Consider the following 21,941-nt stretch of genomic DNA (forward strand, 5'->3'; position numbering starts at 1 on the left):
ACCCTTCCCCCAATTGTAAAACCTGCCCTGTTGCACGCACCTATCTCTCTCCATAACCAAGGTGAAAGTCACAGAATTGTGGTCACCATCACCAAAATGCTCACCCACTAACAAGCCCATCACTTGTCCCGGTTCGTTACCAAGTACCAGATCCAATATTGCCTCCCCTCTGGTCGAACAATCTACATACTGAGTTAGAAAAGCTTCCTGGACACACTGCACAAACACTGCCCTGTTCAATATACTTGATCTAAAGAGCTTCCAATCAATATTTGGGAAGTTGAAATCGCCCATGACTACGACCCTGTGGCTTCTGCACTTTTCCAAAATCTGTTTCCCAATCTGTTTCTCCACATCTCTGCTGCTATTGGGGGGCCTATAGTAAACACCCAACAAGGTGACTGCACCTTTCCTATTTCTGACTTCAGCACATACTATCTCCAAAGGCAGATCCCCCTCGAACTGCCTTTCTGCAGCCATTATACCATTTCTAATTAGCAACGCCCCCCCCCCCCCCCTTTTTTACCACCCTTCCTAATCTGAAACATCTGTAACCAGAAACCTCCAACAACCATTCCTGTCCCTCTTCTATCCAAGTTTCCATGATGGCCACAACATCATAGTCCCAAGTACCGATCCACGCCTTAAGTTCACCCACCTTTTTTCTGATACTCCTTGCATTGAAGTATACACACTTGAACCCATCTCTGTGTCCGCAAGTATTCCCGTCAGTGCTACTTTCTCAACAGCCTCCCTACATTCTTGGACATCCTGAAAAACCTACTTGCTGGACTATAAGTTCGCATCCCATCCCCCTGCCAAATTAGTTTAAACCTACCTGAAGAGTGCTAACAAACCTGATTGAAGATTTGTAGCTCGGGTATCCGTTGTTGTGGTTCTGCTCGCCGAGCTGGAAGTTTTTGCTGCAAACGTTTCGTTCCCTGGCTAGGGAACATCATCAGTGCGGTGGGAGCCTCGTGTGAAGCGCTGCTTTGATGTTTCTTCCGGTATTTATATTGGTTTGTTCTTGCCGCTTCCGGGTGTCAGTTTCAGCTGCAGTGATTTGTATCTGGGGTCCAGGTCGATATGTCTGTTGATGGATGTTCTTGCCGTTTCTGGGTGTCAGTTTCAGCTGTAGTGGTTTGTATATGGTGTCCAGGTCAATGTGTCTATTGATGGAGTTTGGGGATGAATGCCATGCTTCTAGGAATTCTCTGGCTGTTCTCTGTCTGGCTTGTCCTATGATAGTGGTGTTTTCCCAGTCAAATTCATGTTGCTGGTTGTCTGAGTGTATGGCTACTAGAGATAGCTGGTCGTGTCGTTTTGTGGCTAGCTGATGTTCGTGGATGCGGATTGTTAGCTGTCTTCCTGTTTGTCCTATATAGTGTTTTGTGCAGTCCTTGCATGGTATTTTGTAAACTACGTTAGTTTGGCTCATGCTGGGTATTGGGTCCTTTGTTCTAGTGAGTTGTTGTCTGAGCGTGGATGTTGGCTTGTGTGCTGTTATGAGTCCTAAGGGTCGCAGTAGTCTGGCTGTCAGTTCTGAGACACTCCTGACGTATGGTAGAGTGGCTAGTCCTTTTGGTTGTGGCATGTCCTCGTTCCGTGGTCTATCTCTTAGGCATCTGGTGATAAAGTTGCGTGGGTATCCGTTTTTGGCGAATACCTTGTATAGATGTTCCTCTTCCTCTTTTCGCAGTTCTGGTGTACTGCAGTGTGTTGTGGCCCTTTTGAATAGTGTCCTGATGCAGCTTCGTTTGTGTGTGTTGGGGTGGTTACTTTCATAGTTTAAGACTTGGTCTGTGTGTGTTGGTTTCCTGTGTATCCTTGTGGTGAATTCTCCGTTGTGTGTTCTCTCTACTAACACGTCTGGGAATGGGAGTTGGCTATCCTTTTCCTCTTCTCGTGTGAATCGGATTCCTGTGAGTGTGGCATTGATGATTCGGTGTGTTTTTTCTATTTCTGTGTTTTTGATGATTACAAAGGTGTCATCAACATATCTGATCCAGAGTTTGGGTTGGATTTGTGGTAGGGCTGTATGTTCTAATCTTTGCATGACTGCCTCTGCTATGAGTCCCGAGATTGGTGATCCCATGGGTGTTCCGTTGATTTGTTCTTATATCTGATTGTTGAATGTAAAGTGTGTGGTGAGGCACAGGTCCAGTAGTTTAAGTATGCCGTCCTTGTTGATAGGTTCGGCCTCTTGTGATAACCAAACCTCCGCTTTGGTTATCTGTCCGTTTTTTTGTAGATTCCTTAGTGTGTTGATTATGGTCCAAAGCGGACCAGCAAAGAATGAAACCTGAAAGCAACAACACCCCCAGATTCTATGGACTACCTAAAGTACACAAACCAGACATCCCACTCAGACCCATAGTATCACTATCAGGGACACCAGCATACAAACTGGCCAAAGAACTACAACAAAAACTGAAACACCTAGTCAGCGGATCCAAACACTCCATACAATCAACACAGGAATTCTTGGACGTCATCAGGAAGACACACATAGACAAAGAAGAAACCATGGTATCATTCGACGTGACGGCACTGTTCACTTCAATTGACAAAACCCTAGCCAGAGAAACAATAGCCAACCTACTGGACATACATAACAGAACACAGGAGGCCGAACCTATCAACAAGGACGGCATACTTAAACTACTGGACCTGTGCCTCACCACACACTTTACATTCAACAATCAGATATACGAACAAATCAACGGAACACCCATGGGATCACCAATCTCGGGACTCATAGCAGAGGCAGTCATGCAAAGATTAGAACATACAGCCCTACCACAAATCCAACCCAAACTCTGGATCAGATATGTTGATGACACCTTTGTAATCATCAAAAACACAGAAATAGAAAAAACACACCGAATCATCAATGCCACACTCACAGGAATCCGATTCACACGAGAAGAGGAAAAGGATAGCCAACTCCCATTCCCAGACGTGTTAGTAGAGAGAACACACAACGGAGAATTCACCACAAGGATACACAGGAAACCAACACACACAGACCAAGTCTTAAACTATGAAAGTAACCACCCCAACACACACAAACGAAGCTGCATCAGGACACTATTCAAAAGGGCCACAACACACTGCAGTACACCAGAACTGCGAAAAGAGGAAGAGGAACATCTATACAAGGTATTCGCCAAAAACGGATACCCACGCAACTTTATCACCAGATGCCTAAGAGATAGACCACGGAACGAGGACATGCCACAACCAAAAGGACTAGCCACTCTACCATACGTCAGGAGTGTCTCAGAACTGACAGCCAGACTACTGCGACCCTTAGGACTCATAACAGCACACAAGCCAACATCCACGCTCAGACAACAACTCACTAGAACAAAGGACCCAATACCCAGCATGAGCCAAACTAACGTAGTTTACAAAATACCATGCAAGGACTGCACAAAACACTATATAGGACAAACAGGAAGACAGCTAACAATCCGCATCCACGAACATCAGCTAGCCACAAAACGACACGACCAGCTATCTCTAGTAGCCATACACTCAGACAACCAGCAACATGAATTTGACTGGGAAAACACCACTATCATAGGACAAGCCAGACAGAGAACAGCCAGAGAATTCCTAGAAGCATGGCATTCATCCCCAAACTCCATCAATAGACACATTGACCTGGACACCATATACAAACCACTACAGCTGAAACTGACACCCGGAAACGGCAAGAACATCCATCAACAGACACATCGACCTGGACCCCAGATACAAATCACTGCAGCTGAAACTGACACCCGGAAGCGGCAAGAACAAACCAATATAAATACCGGAAGAAACATCAAAGCAGCGCTTCACACGAGGCTCCCACTGCACTGATGATGTTCCCTAGCCAGGGAACGAAACGTTTGCAGCAAAAACTTCCAGCTCGGCGAGCAGAACCACAACAGTGCTAACAAACCTATCTCCCAGGATATTGGTGCCCTTCTGGTTCAGATGCAACCCGTCCTGCTTGTACAGGTCCCACCTTCCCCAGAATGCAGTCCAATTGTCCAAAAACCTGAAGCCCTCCCTCCGACACCATCCTTGCAGTCATGTGTTCAACTGCACTCTCTCCCTATTCCTTGCCTCACTGTCACGTGGCACCGGCAACAACCCAGAGATAACGACTCTGTCCGTCCTTGCTTTTAGCTTCCAGCCTAACTCCCTGAGTTCCTGAATGACCTCCCACCTCTCTTCCTACCTATGTCGTTGTTCTGTGTAGTACTCCAGCTGCAGTTTCACTGGCTTTATGGAGTAGTAGCAAGAGTTGCTGTTTTAATTCCTTTCCCTTCCTAATTACATTGTCATGACCTAGAAAGAGGTTGTGAGCGGGTTTCCTTTGTTTGCTTGCCCTTGCTCACTCCCAACAATGTTTGGAGATCATTTTAGTGTGAGGCTATAACCTTCTCCAAATCAAGTGTAGTTAGCTATTTTTAATTGTACAATAAGGAGCCAATTGTAACGTTCTCTTGAATTAAATATAAAGGAAGCTTATTATCTGCTAAGCTTGAGAAAACATAAAGATGCAATAGCAAGCATGTGACCTTCATGGTTGCTCACACACGTGTACACAGATGTCACAGTTCAAAGTGGATCATATCTAATACACAAAGATGTTTAGAGTCATAGAACTATCTGTGGAAACAGACACATCAGTCCAACCAGATATCCTAAATTAGTCTAGTCCCATTTGCCAGTATTTGGCCCATATCTCTCTAAACCCTTCCTATTCATATTGCTGTCCAGATGCTTTTTAAATGTTGTAATTGGACCGCCTTCGACCACTTCCTCTGGCAACTCATTCCAGACACACACCACCCTCTGCATGAAAAGGTTACCCCCTCAGATCCTTTTTAAATCTTTCCTCTCTCACCTTAAACCTGTGTCATCTAGTTCCTTTGGATATGTGTGAGGAGCAAGACTTAGCTGAGACCGTACTTGGTTAGTTGTGTTTCTTGGATTATTAGCAGTAACATATATTGCAGTTATCTTTGAAATCAGGTCAATGAAAGTCAAGACGTTTGATACTATGCAGGACAAAGCAGCCAAAACACACCACTATATTCATAAACTTACACTCCCTGTACACGAATGCTTAGGAGGAGCAGTGTGTACCATCTGTAATATGTACTGCAGAAATTCACCAAGAATCCTTTGATAGCACCTTCCAAACCCACAACCACTTCCATCTGGAAAGACAAGGGCAGCAGATAGATGTCTAACTTCCCCTCAGAGCTGCTCACCATCCTGAGGGAAATATATCACTGTTCCTTCATAGTTACTGCATCCACTCGTGGATGTCAGCCTTATGGGTTTAGTATGGACTTCCTTTCTCTATCTCTCCTGGATAGTTTGTGCTTTGGTATGCTAGGAGCGGTAATATGGAATTCCGTGGTCTGCTCAATAACCTGTGAACATCTTCCACTCCAAGCATCAGATTTTAATGGAATTTAATCAACTTTCTTTAAAGCATTTAATTTAGAGTTCAATTTTGATTCTTCTTTAAAAATAAAAAGCGGGAGCTGCAATCTCAGAGTCCATGAAATAATTATCTTTACAGAATAGGCAAAAGCCAGAAAATGAGTGGAATTTTGAAATCAACAGCATGGTTTCAACATAAAAGACGACATTCTGCTTTTACATTTCAGTCTCCCAACACCAGCAAGAAGTTCCTGCTTTCTCAATGTCACCAGTCACATGACACCAGGTTATAGTCCTTCAGGTTTATTTGAAATGACACAAGTGCTTCGTTAAGTGCTTCATTTGCGGCACGTTGGCACAGTGGTTAGCACTGCTGCCTCACAGCGCCAGGGACCTGGGTTCAATTCCCACCTCAGGTGACTGACTGTGTGGAGTTTGCACGTTCTCCCCGTGTCTGCGTGGGTTTCCTCCGGGTGCTCCGGTTTCCTCCCACAGTCCAAAGATGTGCGGGTCAGGTGAATTGGCCATGCTAAATTGCCCGTAGTGTTAGGTAAGGGGTATATGTAGGGGTATGGGTGGATTGCGCTTCGGCGGGTCGGTGTGGACTTGTTGGGCCGAAGGGCCTGTTTCCACACTGTAAGTAATCTAATCTAAAAAAGTGCAGTGTGCAGCTCAGGAGAGAAAACCTGTCAGGCTGAACAACTCTCACTTTGTCTGTCAGTTGCTCATTGTCTTAGTCCTGCTTTTCCATTGTCCATTTGCAGGTGTTCACAGCCCTGGCTTTGGTGGGAATGTTGATCCAGCCCTTAAATAACTTCCCTTGGGTGTTGAATGGGATACTACAAGCAAAGGTTTCTTTGGACCGCATCCAACGCTTTCTCCAGCTTTCTGACCAGGATCTCAGCACCTACTATATGGCACGTAAGTTGATAAGATCCATTTTTGAACACAAAAGATCAGAACGTAATTGTAGGTGAGATAGACATCCTAATTTGATGTACAGAATACCTACAATTCCATTTCATCCAGTTGAGTATAAATTATTTCTGTTTAATTTGTTGAGATGATGTGGTTTTGCAGGCGGGACCGGTATTTGTTGGTTTCAAGTCCTTGGTCTTCCTAGTCCTATTAAGAAGACCATTTCTTGATGATCACTCTGGGAGGATATTTTGATATTCGTCTTAAATTTGCCTTACTGGCTGCAAAAGTCTATTGAAGAGGCAATGGCATCGGAATAGAGTCGTTGAATTAAAAATCCAGGGTTCTGGTTTAATGGGGACATAGATTTAAATCCCATCAAGGCAGATGGGCAAATTCAAATTTGTTAAATAAATCGGAAATTGACAGCTAGTCTCAGTAATGGGCACTGTGAAACTTTGATTTTTATAAAAGTCTGTCAGGAAATGAGATCTGCTGTAGTAGGAGCATCAGGGTAGGGCACTGGAAATCATACTCCAGTATTCCTGGAGTTGTCACAAATGTGAAAAGATTTGAGTAAACTGTCCAAAGCCCTCAGTTAACATTACTGACAAACCCATGTTAAAAGAAAACAATCATCAGGTTTCTGCACTTGACAAGAAAGCAGCCATTTATTGCAAACAGTTTGTTCTTGACTGATGATAGAAATGAAACATGAGTTGCTAATTTCTAAGTCTCTGTAACTTAAACTCTAGAGCTTTTTGAAAAAATAATCCCAAATGCATAAAGCCAGAGACACAAAGAAATAAGAGCAGACACCGATATTACAGGTGGGGATAGAACAAACAGAGAAGTCAGTGAAACACAATTCTAAAACCTGTTTAGATTACAGGTGTTGATGAGGTATTTCCCTATAGTTTGGTTTAGTTTTTTGAGGAGGATATGAGGTTGTAAACACAATGAGTGTCAACATTCCATTCACTGGATGTAGGTTTGCTTGCTGAGCTGGAACGTTCATTTCAGACACTTCATCACCCTACTAGGTAACATCATCTGTGAGCCTCTGGTGAAGCACTGGTGTTAGTGACCCACTTTCTATTTATGTGTTTAGGTTTTCTTGTGTTGGTGATGTCATTTCCTGTGGTGATGACTACAGGAAATGACATCACCATAGGAAATAACATCACCACAGCAAATTACATTACCAATTTGAGGGAACCTAAACAAATAAATAGAAAGCAGATCACTATCATCAGTGCTTCACTGGAGGTTCACTAATGATGTTACCTAGTACGGTAACGAAACGTCTGAAAAATAACCTTCTAGCACAGCAAGCAAACTTATATCCAAAACCACAACCTGAGTCACGAATCTTCTCAAAACTCACCTTCCATTCGCTGCTTACGGATTCAGTGTCTCTGAACATGATTTTACCCTTTTCCCTTTGATGACGAGAATTTGGAGAGAGAGAGAGAGGGAGAGAGAGAGGGGAAGGATAGCTAGCAGCTGTCTTTTACCATCTTCATTTACAGAAGAAAGAGAAGAGAGAAAGATGTTCTCTACTTCCCAGATTGGATTTTTCTGCTGTATTATCCAAACACAAAGCTGTAGCCACTGAAGAAATTGTCACGATGCTGCGTGCTGCTGAATATACAAGATTGGTCCGAATTGTAAAAACCAATTAAAAGTCTGTCACAGGGTAAACATACACCCACAGGAGCGAGTCATAAAGCATCCTCCCCCACAGCTTGAATAAAGCAACCTCATAGATGTAACACACATTGAGCTCTAGTAAAACAGTTTTTTTAAAAGCAGCAAAATCTTTATCCACAATTTCCTTGGTTTAAAGCAGGACCATGCCCCATTTCTAAGTCCCAAGCCTAAAATGTCAAAGTGTTGTATTCATGTGATGCTGGGTTCCGAGAAATATGGTTAACCCCCAAATGACCCCTGAAATGACCTTGTTGCTGTGTCAGACTGCTTTGAAGCCAAGAAGGAATGATAACACTGTGTTACTTACGCCTCATAGCATACGTTGTTTAAGAATGATTTGGAGATGCCGGTGTTGGACTGGGGTGTACAAAGTTAAAAATCACACAACACCAGGTTATAGTCCAACAGGTTTAATTGGAAGCACTAGCTTTCGGAGCGTATAGTATCACCTGTTGAAGGAGCGTCGCTCCGAAAGCTAGTGTGTTTCTAATTAAACCTGTTGGACTATAACCTGGTGTTGTGTGATTTTTACCGTTGTTTATGAAGGTGGCTCACCCCCACCTTTTCAAGGATAATGTTATGACACTGGGGAAAACTGTCCTGCTTAAGTTAAAAGCAGCAACACAGAAAGGATTTATCCCGTGCAGAAATCTGTAAAAATCCGTCTGGTCAAGAACTATGTAAAATACAAATGAACAACTTTATTTCTGAAAGTATAACAGAGAGTAATTAACTAACCACTATTTACAATTTTTTTCTCAAACCTATCTGTTACCTTCCCTTCTATAATGCTAGTCTGATAAAACTCCCAATTAAGATTTACAAAACACCACTTCTTATCTCAAAACCAGGCAGCTTGAGGTTCTTGTCTTCTGATCTTCCTGTGTTGTCTTCTCTCCTTGTTAGGAATTTCTGTGAAGATCTGGACTCGGCTGGGGGGAGGCGTGGGGAGTGGTGGTGGGGTGGCCTCTGTTCTGCAATTAGTCACTAAACCCTAGCAATTCTGTAACTTTTCACACTTTATTTGATGGCCGGGTCCAGGTTGTCCACTAACACAGAGGTTAAACACTTCCCTGTCCCCAGGAGAAAATGCACACATACCTGAAGACAAAGATATTTTCATATCTCTTTCGAAAAGAGATACAGCCATCGTCACAGAGCAAATTCAAACAATTACCAATCAAACTTAATAAAATGGCTCTACTGACAGCAATTTCTTGAGAACCAACCTTACTTTCCACATCCAAGTACCCCGAACTTGCGAAACTATTCTTTGCACCTGCACTTGCAAGGTCAGTTAGGATGGCTAGAAATGACTTCTCTCATCTAGTTATTTTTATGCTGTAAAGGAAGCATTCTGTTTCAGGAATAGCAGAGTTAAAAGCCATTTTATGTAGCTTAAGCAGAATTGTCAATTTGCAGCCTAAAAGCCATTTTGTCATGTTCCTTGCATTAAGACGCCATTTTATTGCAGCCTATGTTAGTAAGAGCATGTACTAAATAGTTGTTTCTGACAATAACATGTATTCCGATTTTAGATCCTCGTCTGAGTCACAAGTTACTAATCGAAAAGGTACTTTTAAAAGAGATGTTTTTTCAAGCCGTCTGGTACATGCTAGGACTTAGCAATTCTTCACTCAACTGTTCAATTCCCCCCCCCCCAGTTTTATAACACAGAGCATTGGACTGTGTCATTGGCTTTGAAAATTGTCAATATACTCACTTCAAACTGGATTGGAGTTGGATATTTTTATCAGGGTATAATTTAAACTGATTTGCCAAATCCAAATTTGTTTTTGTCTCCAGGCAACGAACTAATCGAGTTGTTCAACCCAGTGTTACATTGTTACCTTATTTTGAACACTTGGTGCTGTATCAGGTGGTTCTTCTGCTTTTAACTCTCTTAAAGGTACACCCACATCTTCATACCGATAATTAAGGATAGGTAACAAATACTGACCTCTCCAGTGGTGGTCACATCTGTGAAAGGATTTAATAAAAAACAATAAAATGTCTGCCAGTCATGAAAATTGCTGCATAATTCTAGTTTTGTTGTTATATTATCAGGTTTTTATCCCTTTACCAGTTTAAAATATGTTCTAAACCGGTACTCTTTGGTCTGACTTCAATTTAAGTCTGAAATAATTAAGTTTTAACATTTTTGTAGACCTACAAGGTGATACATATGTGGGGGAAAAGTGAGAGTAGGCTATTGAGTTGGGTGGGCGAAAGTGAGTACTGCAGAAGCTGGAGATCAGAGTCAAAATTAGTCTGGTGCTGGGAAAGCACAACAGGTCAGGCAGCATCCGAGGAGCAGGAAAATCAACGTTTTGGGCAAAAGCTCTTCATCAGGATGAGGCAGGGAGCCTCGGGGGTGGGGCTGGGGGGAAGGTAACTGAGAGTGCAATAGGTAGATGGAGGGGGGTGAAGGTGAAAGGTCAGAGAGGAGGGTGGAGCAGATAGGTGGGAAGGAAGATTGACAGGTAGGACAGGTCATGAGGACAAAGCTGAGCTGGAAGGTTGGAACTTGGGTAAGGTCGATGGGGGGGAAATGAGGAAACTGGTGAAGTCCACATTGATGCTCTGGGGTTGAAGTGTTCCGAGGCGGAAGATGAGGCGTTCTTCCTCCAGGCATCAGGTGGTGAGGGAGTGGCGATGGATGAGGCCCAGGACCTGCATGTTCTCGGCAGAGTGGAAGAGGGAGTTGAAATGTTCAGCCATGGGGCAGTGGGATTGATTGGTACAGGTGTCCTGGAGATGTTTTCCCTAAAGCGCTCTGCGAGAAGGCGTCCAGTTTCCCCAATGTAGAGGAGATCACATCGGGAGCATCGGATACAGTATATGACATACGTGGGAGTGCAGGTGAAACTTTGATGGATGTGGAAGGGTCCTGTGGGGCCTTGGATGGAGGTGAGGGAAGAGGTGCGGGCGCAGCTTTCACAATTCCTGTGGTGGCTGGGGAAGGTGCCAGGAGGGAAGGGTGGGTTGTAGGGTGGTGTGGACCAGACAAGGTAGTCATGGAGGGAGCAGTCTTTGTGGAAAGCGGAAAGGGGTGGGGAGGGAAATATATCCCAGGTGGTGGGGTCCGTTTGGAGGTGGCGGAACTAGCGGTGGATGATGCGTTGTATATGGAGGTTGGTGGGGTGGAAGGTGAGGACCAGGGTGTTCTGTCCCTGTTGCAGTTGGAGGGGTGGGGTTCGAGGGCAGAGGTGTGGGATGAGGATGAGATGCGCTGGAGGGCATCATCAACCACGTGGGAGGAGAAATTGTGGCCTCTAAAGAAGGAGGCCATCTGGTATGTTCTGTGGTGAAGACTGAGGGGGGTGGAGACTGTGGTGGAACAGTCTCCACCCTCCACTACCAGCTCCAGCGCTACACCAGGTCCTAGCTCCCAGCCGAGTTTTCACCATCCCCCCAGACTTCCCCTTCACTGAGGACCAACGATCAGTCCTCAGTAAAGGCCTTACCTTCACCCCCTCCGTCCATGCATCAACGAATTCAATGCACATTGTGACGTTGAACACTTCTTCCGCTGCCTCCGCCTCTGAGCTTACTTTTTCAATCAGGACTCCCACCCACCTTCTGAGGACCCCTCCAACACACCCCATCCACCTGGACACCCCGTGCTGTACCCCCCCTCAACCTCTTTATTTCCAACTGTCGCTGTGACATCGACCACCTGTCCAACCCCCTCCACCCCCACAACTCCAACCTCTCACCCTCACAACGCACAGCCCTCCACTCCCTCTGCTCCAACGTCAGCCTCACTATCAAACCGACGGAAAGGGGATGCTGTGGTAGTTTGGTGCACTGATCTCTGCACTGCTGAAACCAGGTGTCAACTCAAAGACAACTCCTCCTACCGCCCCCTTGACCATGACTTCATCCCCATCACCAAACCATCATCTCCCAGACCTCATCACCTCAGGGTTCTCCCACTCACAGCTTCCAACTTCATAGTTCCGCCTGGTTCTACTTCCTACGAAGATCCACAAGCCTGACTACTGTGGCTGACCCATCGTCTCAGCCTGCTCCTGCCCCACCGGATTCATCTCTGTATACCTCAATACTGTCCTCTACCCCCGGTTCAGGAACTCCCCACATACATCCAGGACACCACACACGCCCTCCACCTCCTCCAAGACTTCTGGTTCCCTGGCCCACAGTATAGATCTGGACCCCCAAGAGGGGCCTCTCGGTTGCGAGATTGGTCAAATAAACACCAGCATTTGGGTCTCTTTTAGCAAGTTTTAACATGTTGTTACAATGCCGGGCATAGGTTAAACTCCGCTGTATACTCTAGAAAAGCTGCTCACAATCTTAAAACAGATACAACTTTTATAGATTTCTTGTCAAACAGAAGAGCCATAATTGCAAAATTTCTTCAATAAAATGCGCTTCTTTATCCCTGGGACACCTGGTTTCCAAGGTCAATTAGGATACTTTAATAATGTCATATCTGATTCAGTTAATTCATATTATGAACAGGGCATTGTTTGCTAATCTCTTTCAATTAGTTCAGGAACATTTTCAGCAGAGATAGATGCCATTGCTCCTAGAAGCCATTTTGTTATGTTATTTTATGTTAGTTGCATTAAGAAGCCATTTTGTAGTGAGTAAAATCATGCATTAAATGGTTGCTCCTGACAACAGCCTAAATCCAGATTTTAGATCCTCACCAGCGCCTCATTTTCACCATGGACATCCAATCCCTCTACACCCCCATTTGCTATGACCAGGACCTCCAAGCCCTCTGTTTCTTCCTCTCCCGACAGTACCCTTCCACCAACACTCTCATTCGTTTGGCTGAACTGGTCCTCACCCTCAACTATTTCTCTTTCGAGTCCTCCCACTTACTCACGACCAAAGGGGTAGCCATGGGCACCTGCATGGGCCCCAGCTATGCCAGTCTCTTTGTCAGCTACGTAGAACAGACCATTTTCCGGAGTGACACCGGCTCCACTCCCCATCTCTTCCTCCACTACATTGATGACTGCATCGGCGCCACCTCGTGCTCCCATGAGGAGGTTGAGCAATTCATCAACTTCACCAACACATTCCACCCCGGCCTCACTGCTTTAGAGGATTCAGGCTTGCTGGAATGGAGCTCAGAAATGGACTGAGGAGAGCCAGGAAGGGCACAAGAAAGGCTTGGCAAGAAGGATTTAGGAGAATCCAGAGGCATGTTACTCATACGTGAGAAATAAGAGAATGATCAGGGAGAAGGTAGGGCCGATCAGGGATGGCAGAGGGAACTTGTGTGTGGAGTCTGAGCAGATAGAGGAAGCCCTAAATGAGTTATTTGCTTTGGTTTTCACAAAGGAAAGGGACCTTGTTGTGAATGTGAACTTTGAGGAGCTGGGATACAGGCTTGACCAGATTGAGATTGAGGAAGTTGATGCGTTGGAAATTTTGGAAAGCATTAAGATTGATAAGTCCCCCAGGGGCCAGATCACATTTATCCTAGGTTGCTCCTGGAAGCAAAAAAACGAGGTTGCTAAGCCGCTGGCGAAGATCTTTGCCTCTTCATTCTCCACAGGAGTCATACCAGAGGATTGGAAGGAGGCGAATGTTGTTCCTCCTTTCAAGAAGGGTATTAGGGCAATCCCTGGCAATTACAGACCAGTCAGTCTTACATGTGTGGTCAGCAAAGTTTTGGAAAGAATTCTGAGGGATAGGATTTATGACTATTTGGTAAAGCATCGTGTGATTAAAGGTAATTAGCATGGCTTTGTGAGGGGCAGGTTATGCCTCACTAATCCTATTGAGTTCTTTGAGGAGGTGTCAAGACAGGTTGGTGAAGGGTGAGCGGTGGATGTGGTGTATCTGGATTTCAGCAAGGAATTTAATAAGGTTCCCCATGATAGGCTCATTCATAAAGTCAGGAAGTGTGGGATACAGGGAGATTTGGCTATCTGGATTCAGAATTGGTTGGCTGACAGAAGGCAGAGACTGGTTGTGAATGGAAAGTATTCTGCCTGGAGGTCACTGTTGAGTGGGGTCCTGCAGAGCTCTGTTCTTGGGCCTCTGCTCTTTGTAGTTTTTATAAATGACTTGGATGAGGAGGTTGAGGGGTGGGTTAGTAAATTTGCAGATGACTCAAAGGTTGGAGGTGTCGTCAATAGTATCGAGGGCTATTGCAGGCTGCAGCGCGACATAGACAGGATACAGAGCTGGGCTGAGAACTGGCAGATGGAGTTCAACCTGGATAAATGTGAAGTGATGCATTTTGGAAGGTCGAACTCGAATGCTGAATATAGGATTAAAGACAGGATACTTGGCAGTGTGGAGGAACAGAGGGATGCGGGTGTGCAAGTGCATAGATCCCTCAAAGTTGCCACCCAAGTGGATAGGGTTGTTAAGAAAGGATATGGTGTTTAACAGGGGGATTGAGTTTAAGAGCCATGAGGTTTTGCTGCAGCTCTACAAGTCCCTGGTGAGAGAACACTTGGAATATTGTGTCCAGTTCTGCCTGACCTGCTGTGCTTTTCCTGAGCTGGGTGATCAGCCATGAGCATATTGAATAGCACAGCAGGCCTGAAGGGCTGAATGGCCAATTCCTGCTCCTATTTTCTTCTATTTATCTTCTTTCCAGGTTGAGAAGTCACTCTGCAATGGGAAAGGATACCTGCTGTGTGCAGTTTTAGCCTTTTTATTTCCCTCAGGTGTTAGTGCAGAGGAGGCGGTTCTGTGGAGGTTTACTCGATTAATATCTGGAATGATGGGCTGTCTTATGAGGAAACATTGGTCAGGATGGGCTTGTTTTCACTGGAGTTTAGAACAGTGAACCATGATTTGATTGAGGTGTATATGATCTTGAATGGTTTTAACAAAGTGAATGTGGAAATAAGCCCAGAACTTGCTGGCAGCTTTTTAAAATTTGTGATAGAGAGCATTTTTCTCTAATGGTATTTTCAAACTTGCATACTCTGCCTTATAAGGTGGTGAAAGTTGTCTCCTTGAATATGTTTAAGATGTAAGTAGGTAATTTCGTGGTAGGCAAGAGAACTCAAGGTTATTGGGAAGATGGGAGTATGGAATTTACACTTCAAACAAATCAGCCATCATCATATTGACTGACAGAGCATGAAAGATAGCTGCAAATCAAAATGAAAAAGACATACAACACAACAAAGATTAGTGGTAAGCCAGAAGGTTACGGAAATTTAAAATCTAACAAAAGATGACCAAAGAATAAAGAAAAGGATAAAGTTTGAGTATAACCTGCAAGTACTTATTTCAGTCTTTAGAATGGAATCAAGAGGCCAAAGTGAACTGGTCTTTTCGAGGGTGAACCTCAGAACAAGCCTTTCAGCCTGTTGAGCCTTCCCCACGGGGCAAATGAAATACATTTATCCCATCCTTTTCACATAACCCTCTCACTGGTAATTGGAAATCTATCAATCTCTACCTTAAACATTCTCAAAGGCTGAACCTCCACAATCCTTGGTGGTAGAGAATTCCAAAGCTTCACATACCTTTGATTAAAACGTTCTCATCTCAGGCCTAAATGGCATCATCCTCATTTTTAAATTTTGCGTCTGGTTTGAAATTCCCCAACCAGTGGAAACATCTTACCTGTATCTACCTTGTCTATCTCTTTCAATAATTTTATATGTTTCAATGAGATCACCTTTCATTCTTGGAGATTGTAGATAATACAGGCCCCATTTGCCCAGCCTCCTTTCATATGACAGTCCCAGCATCCCAGGAACAAATCTGGTGAAGTTTTGACACCTCTGCAGTGATGGCAGAGTGAGGACTCCGGACTGCAGTAGGCCCGATATGTGGCCTCCTGGAATAGTGGCAGGGTGTCAGCTGCATTGATAGCAGAGTGAGGACTCCAGGCTGCAGTAGGCCCGATATGTGGCCTCCTGGAATAGTGGCAGGGTGTCAGCTGCATTGATGGCAGACTGCGGACTCCTGATTGCAGTGGGCCTGTTATGTGGCCTCCTGGAATAGTGGCAGGGTGTCAGCTGTAGTGATGGCAGAGTGAGGACTCCGGGCTGCAGTAGGCCCGATATGTGGCCTGCTGGAATAGTGGCAGGGTGTCAGCTGCAGTGATAGCAGAGTGAGGACTCCAGGCTGCAGTAGGCCCGATATGTGGCCTCCTGGAATAGTGGCAGGGTGTCAGCTGTAGTGATGGCAGAGTGAGGACTCCGGGCTGCAGTAGGCCCGATATGTGGCCTGCTGGAATAGTGGCAGGGTGTCAGCTGCAGTGATAGCAAAGTGTGCACTCCTGGCTGCAGTAGGCCCGATATGTAGATTCGTACGGAGGCAGCTGGTTGTTAACTGTGGTGGTGTCAATGTGTGGAGTGTGGGCTCCTGGCTCGGTAGGCCTGGAACAGGGATCTTGCAGAAATCTGGAATCCTGGCTGATGAAGATGATTTCTATTTAAGTACTTACTTCTCATTCTTTTCTACCTGAAAATGGCACCAGAGTGTGGTGACAGGACACTTTTCACTGTATCTCCCCAGATATATATACAATAAATCATTCATTCATCTTTGTAAGATAACCACCAGTACATTAACTACCTCCATATCCTTCAACATTTGGTGATGAAGACCATCAGATCCTGGCGATTTATCAGCTTTGAATTTCTTCAGTCTTTTTTGGTGCTAATTTCCTTTAATCCCTCATTCTTCTTTGCCTCTTTGATCTTCAGTTCTGGGAACTTCCTTGTATCTTCCTCAATGAAAACAGATACACTGTAATCACTAAGCCTTGCTGCCTTTTCTCTATTCCCCATTATAAATTGGCTTGACTGCCATTTATGCTCTCATATTCATTTAAGCGAAACTTTTCCTTTTTACATATTTGTAGAAGCTTTTTATGACTATTTTTACATATTTTGCTAGATTGCAATTATATTCTGTTCTTCCATTCCCTATCAGTTTTGTGGTCCTGATAGTTTTGTTGTTTCCTCGAAACCTGCCAATTCTCAGAATTAATTATATTTTGGCAACTCCTTTTTTTTCTAATCTTATGCAATCCTGAACTTCCTTTATTGGTCACAGGTGACTGAGCTCTGTTTTTTTTACTGATCCAGCTCCCTCAGAACCAGATCTCAGGATGACCAGAACCCCTGACATTCCTGTTCTTTTTGACAGGTGCACAGTACTTGACATTGGTCCTCAGACCCAGCTCTCAGAGTGAACAGAAAGTCTGACACGCCTGTTTATTTTTTTTAATTTTCTTTTTCTCTCTTTTTTTTAAATCCCCACATTACCGCCTAACTGCGGTAGTGCTTGTTTTTTCCCCAGCACCCATGGTGTGTGTGTGCAGGTGTGGACAGAGCTCTGTTGAGTTTTCACATTTTGAAGTGTATTTGCAGTTAGTCATGTGACAGTCCTTTAGGGACTATTCATTACCTTTGTACAGAGAGAGTAAGTTGGGATGAAAGGGGCATTTTCTAGTTGATAACCTGTAACTGATGGAGTGTGAAGGGGAGATGCTGGGGCCACAGTTGTTCACAATATATGTTCATGACTTGGATGAGGGAAGTGAGTTACTGTTGTCAACTTTGCAGCTGATACAAAAATAGATAGGAACGCAGGTGATAAGGATGCCACAGAAATCTAGAGCAGGACATAGACAGGTTAATTGAATGGGCAAGAACTTCGGTAAATTTCTGTCGTGATTCTTGTAGATAGTATATGCTGCTGCTTCTGGGCGGTGGAGGGAGTGGGTGTGGTGCCCATCAAGTAGGCTGCTTTGAACAGCTGGATTTTAGTGCTAGCGTTTTGGATTATGAGAGGGAAGAAGGCACTTGGTATGCATGCCTTTATTGGACAGAGCATTGAGTATAGGAATTGGGAGGTCATGTTGTGGCTGTAAAGGACATTGGTTTGGCCACTTTTGGAATACTATGTGTAATTCTGGTCTCTATCCTACGCAAAGGGTGTTGTGAAACTTGAAAGGGTTCAGAAGAGCTTTACAAGGATGTTGCCGGGGTTGGAGGTTTGATCTCTTGGGAGAGGCTGAACAGGCTGGGGCTGTTTTCCCTGGAGTGTCGGAGGCTGAGGGGTGACCTTATGGAGGTATACAAAATTATGAGGGGTATGGATAGGATAAATAGACAAGGTCTTTTCCCTGGGGTGGGGGACTCCAGAACTACAGGGCATAGGTTTAGGGTGAGAGGGGAAAGACTTAAAACAGACCTCAGGGGCAACGTTTTCACACAGAGGGTGGTGTTGTATGGAATGAGCTGCCAGAGGAAGTGGTGGAAGCTGGTGCAAATACAACATTTGAACGGCATCTGGGGGAGGGTTTCAAGGGATAGGGGGCAAATACTGGCAAATGGGACAAGATTAATTTAGGGTATTTAGTTGGCATGGACAAGTTGGACTGTAAGGTCTCTTTCTATGCTGCACACCTTTATGACTGTATGACTGCGAAATCCCTCTGTGCTGTAGCTTTCTGCAGCATTTCACCATTTAAGTAACATTTACTCTATACAAATACCAGGAAATGACCATTTCTAATAAGGTACAGTCTAACCACTGCCCCTTGACATTCAATGTCAAGTTACCATCACTGAATTCCCCCTTATCAACATCCTGGGGGTTACCATTGACCAGAAACTGAATTGGATAAGCCCTAGAAATACAGTGGTTACGAAAGCATGTCAGAAGCTCGGAATACTGCGATGAATAACTCACCCCCTGATTCCCCAAAACTTGTCCAACATCTGGAAGGCATGGGTCAGGAGTGTGATGGAATCCTCCCCACTTACCTGGATGGGTGCAGCTCCAACAACACCCAAGTAGCTCGACACCATCCAGGACAAAGCAGCCCACTTGATTAGCACCACACCCACAAGCAACCACTCCCTCCACCACCAATACTCAGTCACAGCATATGTACTATTTACAAGATGCGCTGCAGAAATTCACCAGACATAACGTTTTTTAAAATTCATTCACGGGATGAGGGTGTTGCTAGCTAGGCCAGCATTTATAGGCCATTCCAGAGGATAGTTAAGAGTCATCCACGTTGTTGTGGGTCTGGAGTCACATGCAGGCCAGACCAGGTTTCCTTCCCTAAAAGACATTTGTGAACCAGATGGGCTTTTCTGACAATCGACAATGGATTCATCGTCATCGTTAGACTAGTAATTCCACACTCTTATTGGATTCACATTCCATCATCTGCTGTGGCAGGATTTGAGTCGGACCGGTGAGCATTACCTGGGTCTCTGGATGAACAGTTCAGCGGTAATATCACTAGGCCATTGAAACAGTGCATTCTAAGTTCATGACCACTTCCCTCAAGAAAAGCAAGGGCAGCACACACATGGGAACACCACCCCCAGCAAGTTCCTCTCCAAACCACTCCCCATCCTGACTTGGAAATATATCACCATTGCTTCACTGTCACTGGGTCAGAAACTGGAATTCCCTCCCTCGGATCATTGTGGGTCTATCTACAGCATGTGGGCTGCAGCAGTGCAAGAAGGCAGCTCGCCACCGTCTTCTCAAGCTGCACCTAGGGATGGACAATAAAATGCTGGTCAGCCAGCATTCTCCACCACCCTGAGGTGGGGAAAAAACCTGGGCTTACAAAGTAGATCTGTCACAGATTTTGGATTAGTGGTGCTGGAAGAGCACAGCAGTTCAGGCAGCATCCTGTAATCACTGATACCTCAGAAGAATCTGTTTTAGTGCCTCAATTATTCATGTTATTTATTAATGATTTGGATAGGAGCATATCAAGTCATATCTTCAAATTTGCTCATGAGATCACGTTAAACAGCGCTGTAGACAGTGTAGATGTAAGCATTAAATTATAAAAGGATATTGATAGACTCATTGAATGAGCAAACCTGTGGCAGATGGATTTCAATGGGTTTATCTATTTTAGACCAAGAAAGGACAGATCCGGGTACATTCCAGATGTTTGCAAGAGACTTGGAGGTTCAGGTGGATAGATTTTTAAAATGTCCTGAACACTTGCAGAAAATAATTGAGAAAGCTCATCCTTATACCTCGAGGACTGGAGAGCAAGACTGCAGAGGTTAGGCTGCAGTTATGCAAAACCCTGGTTCAGCCCCAGTTGGAATACTGAGAGCAGGTCTGGGCAACACACCTCAGGAAGGATATATAATAACCTTGAAGGTTCACTAGAAAGATAACTTAACCCCTGAAGTCCAGGTGGAAGGAAATATTGTAAAAGTCAGGGAAGACCATTCAAAGAGATTTTTGAAAGCACTTCTACGCACCCAGGGTGACAGAAATTTGGAACTCTTCCACAACTGGCTGTGGTTGCAGAATCAGTTATTCATTTTAAATCTGAACAGATACATTTTGTTTAGGGATATGGGCCAAAGACAGGTGTATGGACTTAGGCCACAGATCAGCCATGAGATCATTGATACAGGCTGGAAGGGCTGAATGGCCTACTCCTGTGTTCCTAATCAGAGAATAGTGAGGTACGGGCAAAGAGAATGAATTATCCTCTCTATTTGTCTTACTTTTGATGGGAGTTACATCCTTCAGGTGCCCTTTTAAAGACATGATTTTGTACCCGACTGGTTGGTAAGGAGTTTGAAATTAGGTGTATCACTGAGAAAGGACTGAAGGTATCAGTCATGCAGCAAACCTCTCACTCAGTGTCACTTTGTGTTTAGGAGAACCAGAGGACCCGGACTCCGCATTGGAGCTACATGATGCTTCCTTCTCCTGGATTCCTCAAGAAGCATCAGGGGACTCAGGAACCAGACTTGAAGGCAGTTTGGAGCTCCTTAACCTGAATCTAATGGTGAAACAGGTAAGCTTGCTGCTAACCTTGCCTACTCAGATACCTGGAACAGATTCCTGCCAAGCCTGTCACCTTTCTTCATCAGGCTACCCACTCCTTCCGGGTATTAGAATGGCAAACCGTTTCTGAACTGCTTACAACATATTTGCATTCTTCCCTAAATAATATCCACAAATACTTTTTTAAACTCAGTATTTATTGCGTATCACTCATTGCCCAGAGGGCAGTGAAGAGTCAGCCACATTACTGTGGGTCTGGAGTCACATGGAGGCCACTCTAGGGAAGAATGACAGTTTCCTTCCCTAAAGGACATGAGCAAACCATCTGGGTTTTTTGAGAATTGACAATGATTTTATCGTCTTCATTAACTCTAGAAGTTTATTTAGTTAAAGCTTCACCATCTGCCCTGGTGAAATTCAACTTTTCACCTTTTTTCGTTTTTCATGCCAAATTGGAGAATTTCACCTTTTCTCTCAGTGTCCTCCATTTACTTTGCCCACTCGCTTAGTGTATTTGCAGCTTTTTGTAGCCTCCTTATGTTCTCTTCACAACTTAACTTATGACCTATTGTTGCATCATCAGCAAATTTGGCAACAATATTTTCCTCCAATAGGTTGAAAGCCACGTGTGCACCCCCGGATTGGAGGGAGACACAAAGCAGGAAACTGTAGGCCAACTTACTGAACACTTTTCAACGGGGCTTCTTTCCCTCGAGTGTCAGAAGCTGAAGGGGGACTTTATGGAGATTGATGAAATTGTGAGGTGAATGGATACATTGAATAGTCAAGGTCTTTTTCCCAGGGTAGGGGAGTCCTGAAGTAGAAGGCGTATGTTTAAGGTGAGAGGGAAAAGATTTTGAAAGGACATGAGGGGCAACTTTTTCACACAGTGGATGAAATGTGTGTCGAACGAGTTGCCAGAGAAGGTGAGGGAGGCTGGTATGATTACAACATTTAAAAGACATCTGGATGGAAAAGGTTTAGCGGAATTTGGGCCAAATGCTGGCAAGTGGGACAAAATTAATTTAGGACATTTGGTCAGCACTATCAAATTGGACTGAAGGGTCTGTTTCCATGCTGTACATCTCTGTGAC

At 44.5% G+C, this 21,941-nt stretch overlaps 1 protein-coding gene across 3 annotated transcripts in view; it reads left to right on the forward strand.

Annotated features, from left to right (window-relative positions):
* The window catches only part of abcc10 (ATP-binding cassette, sub-family C (CFTR/MRP), member 10), a 193,418-nt gene that overhangs the window by 21,929 nt on the left and 149,548 nt on the right, over positions 1-21,941 (forward strand). For all 3 annotated transcript variants that reach the window (XM_060848104.1, XM_060848120.1, XM_060848112.1), the window contains exons 5-6: positions 6,219-6,375; positions 20,718-20,857. In XM_060848104.1, coding sequence (XP_060704087.1) covers positions 6,219-6,375; positions 20,718-20,857 — 297 coding nt within the window. The remainder of the gene's footprint in view (positions 1-6,218; positions 6,376-20,717; positions 20,858-21,941) is intronic.

The sequence above is a fragment of the Hemiscyllium ocellatum genome, chromosome 3 (genome assembly GCF_020745735.1).
Source record: "Hemiscyllium ocellatum isolate sHemOce1 chromosome 3, sHemOce1.pat.X.cur, whole genome shotgun sequence".
NCBI classification, from domain to species: domain Eukaryota; kingdom Metazoa; phylum Chordata; class Chondrichthyes; order Orectolobiformes; family Hemiscylliidae; genus Hemiscyllium; species Hemiscyllium ocellatum.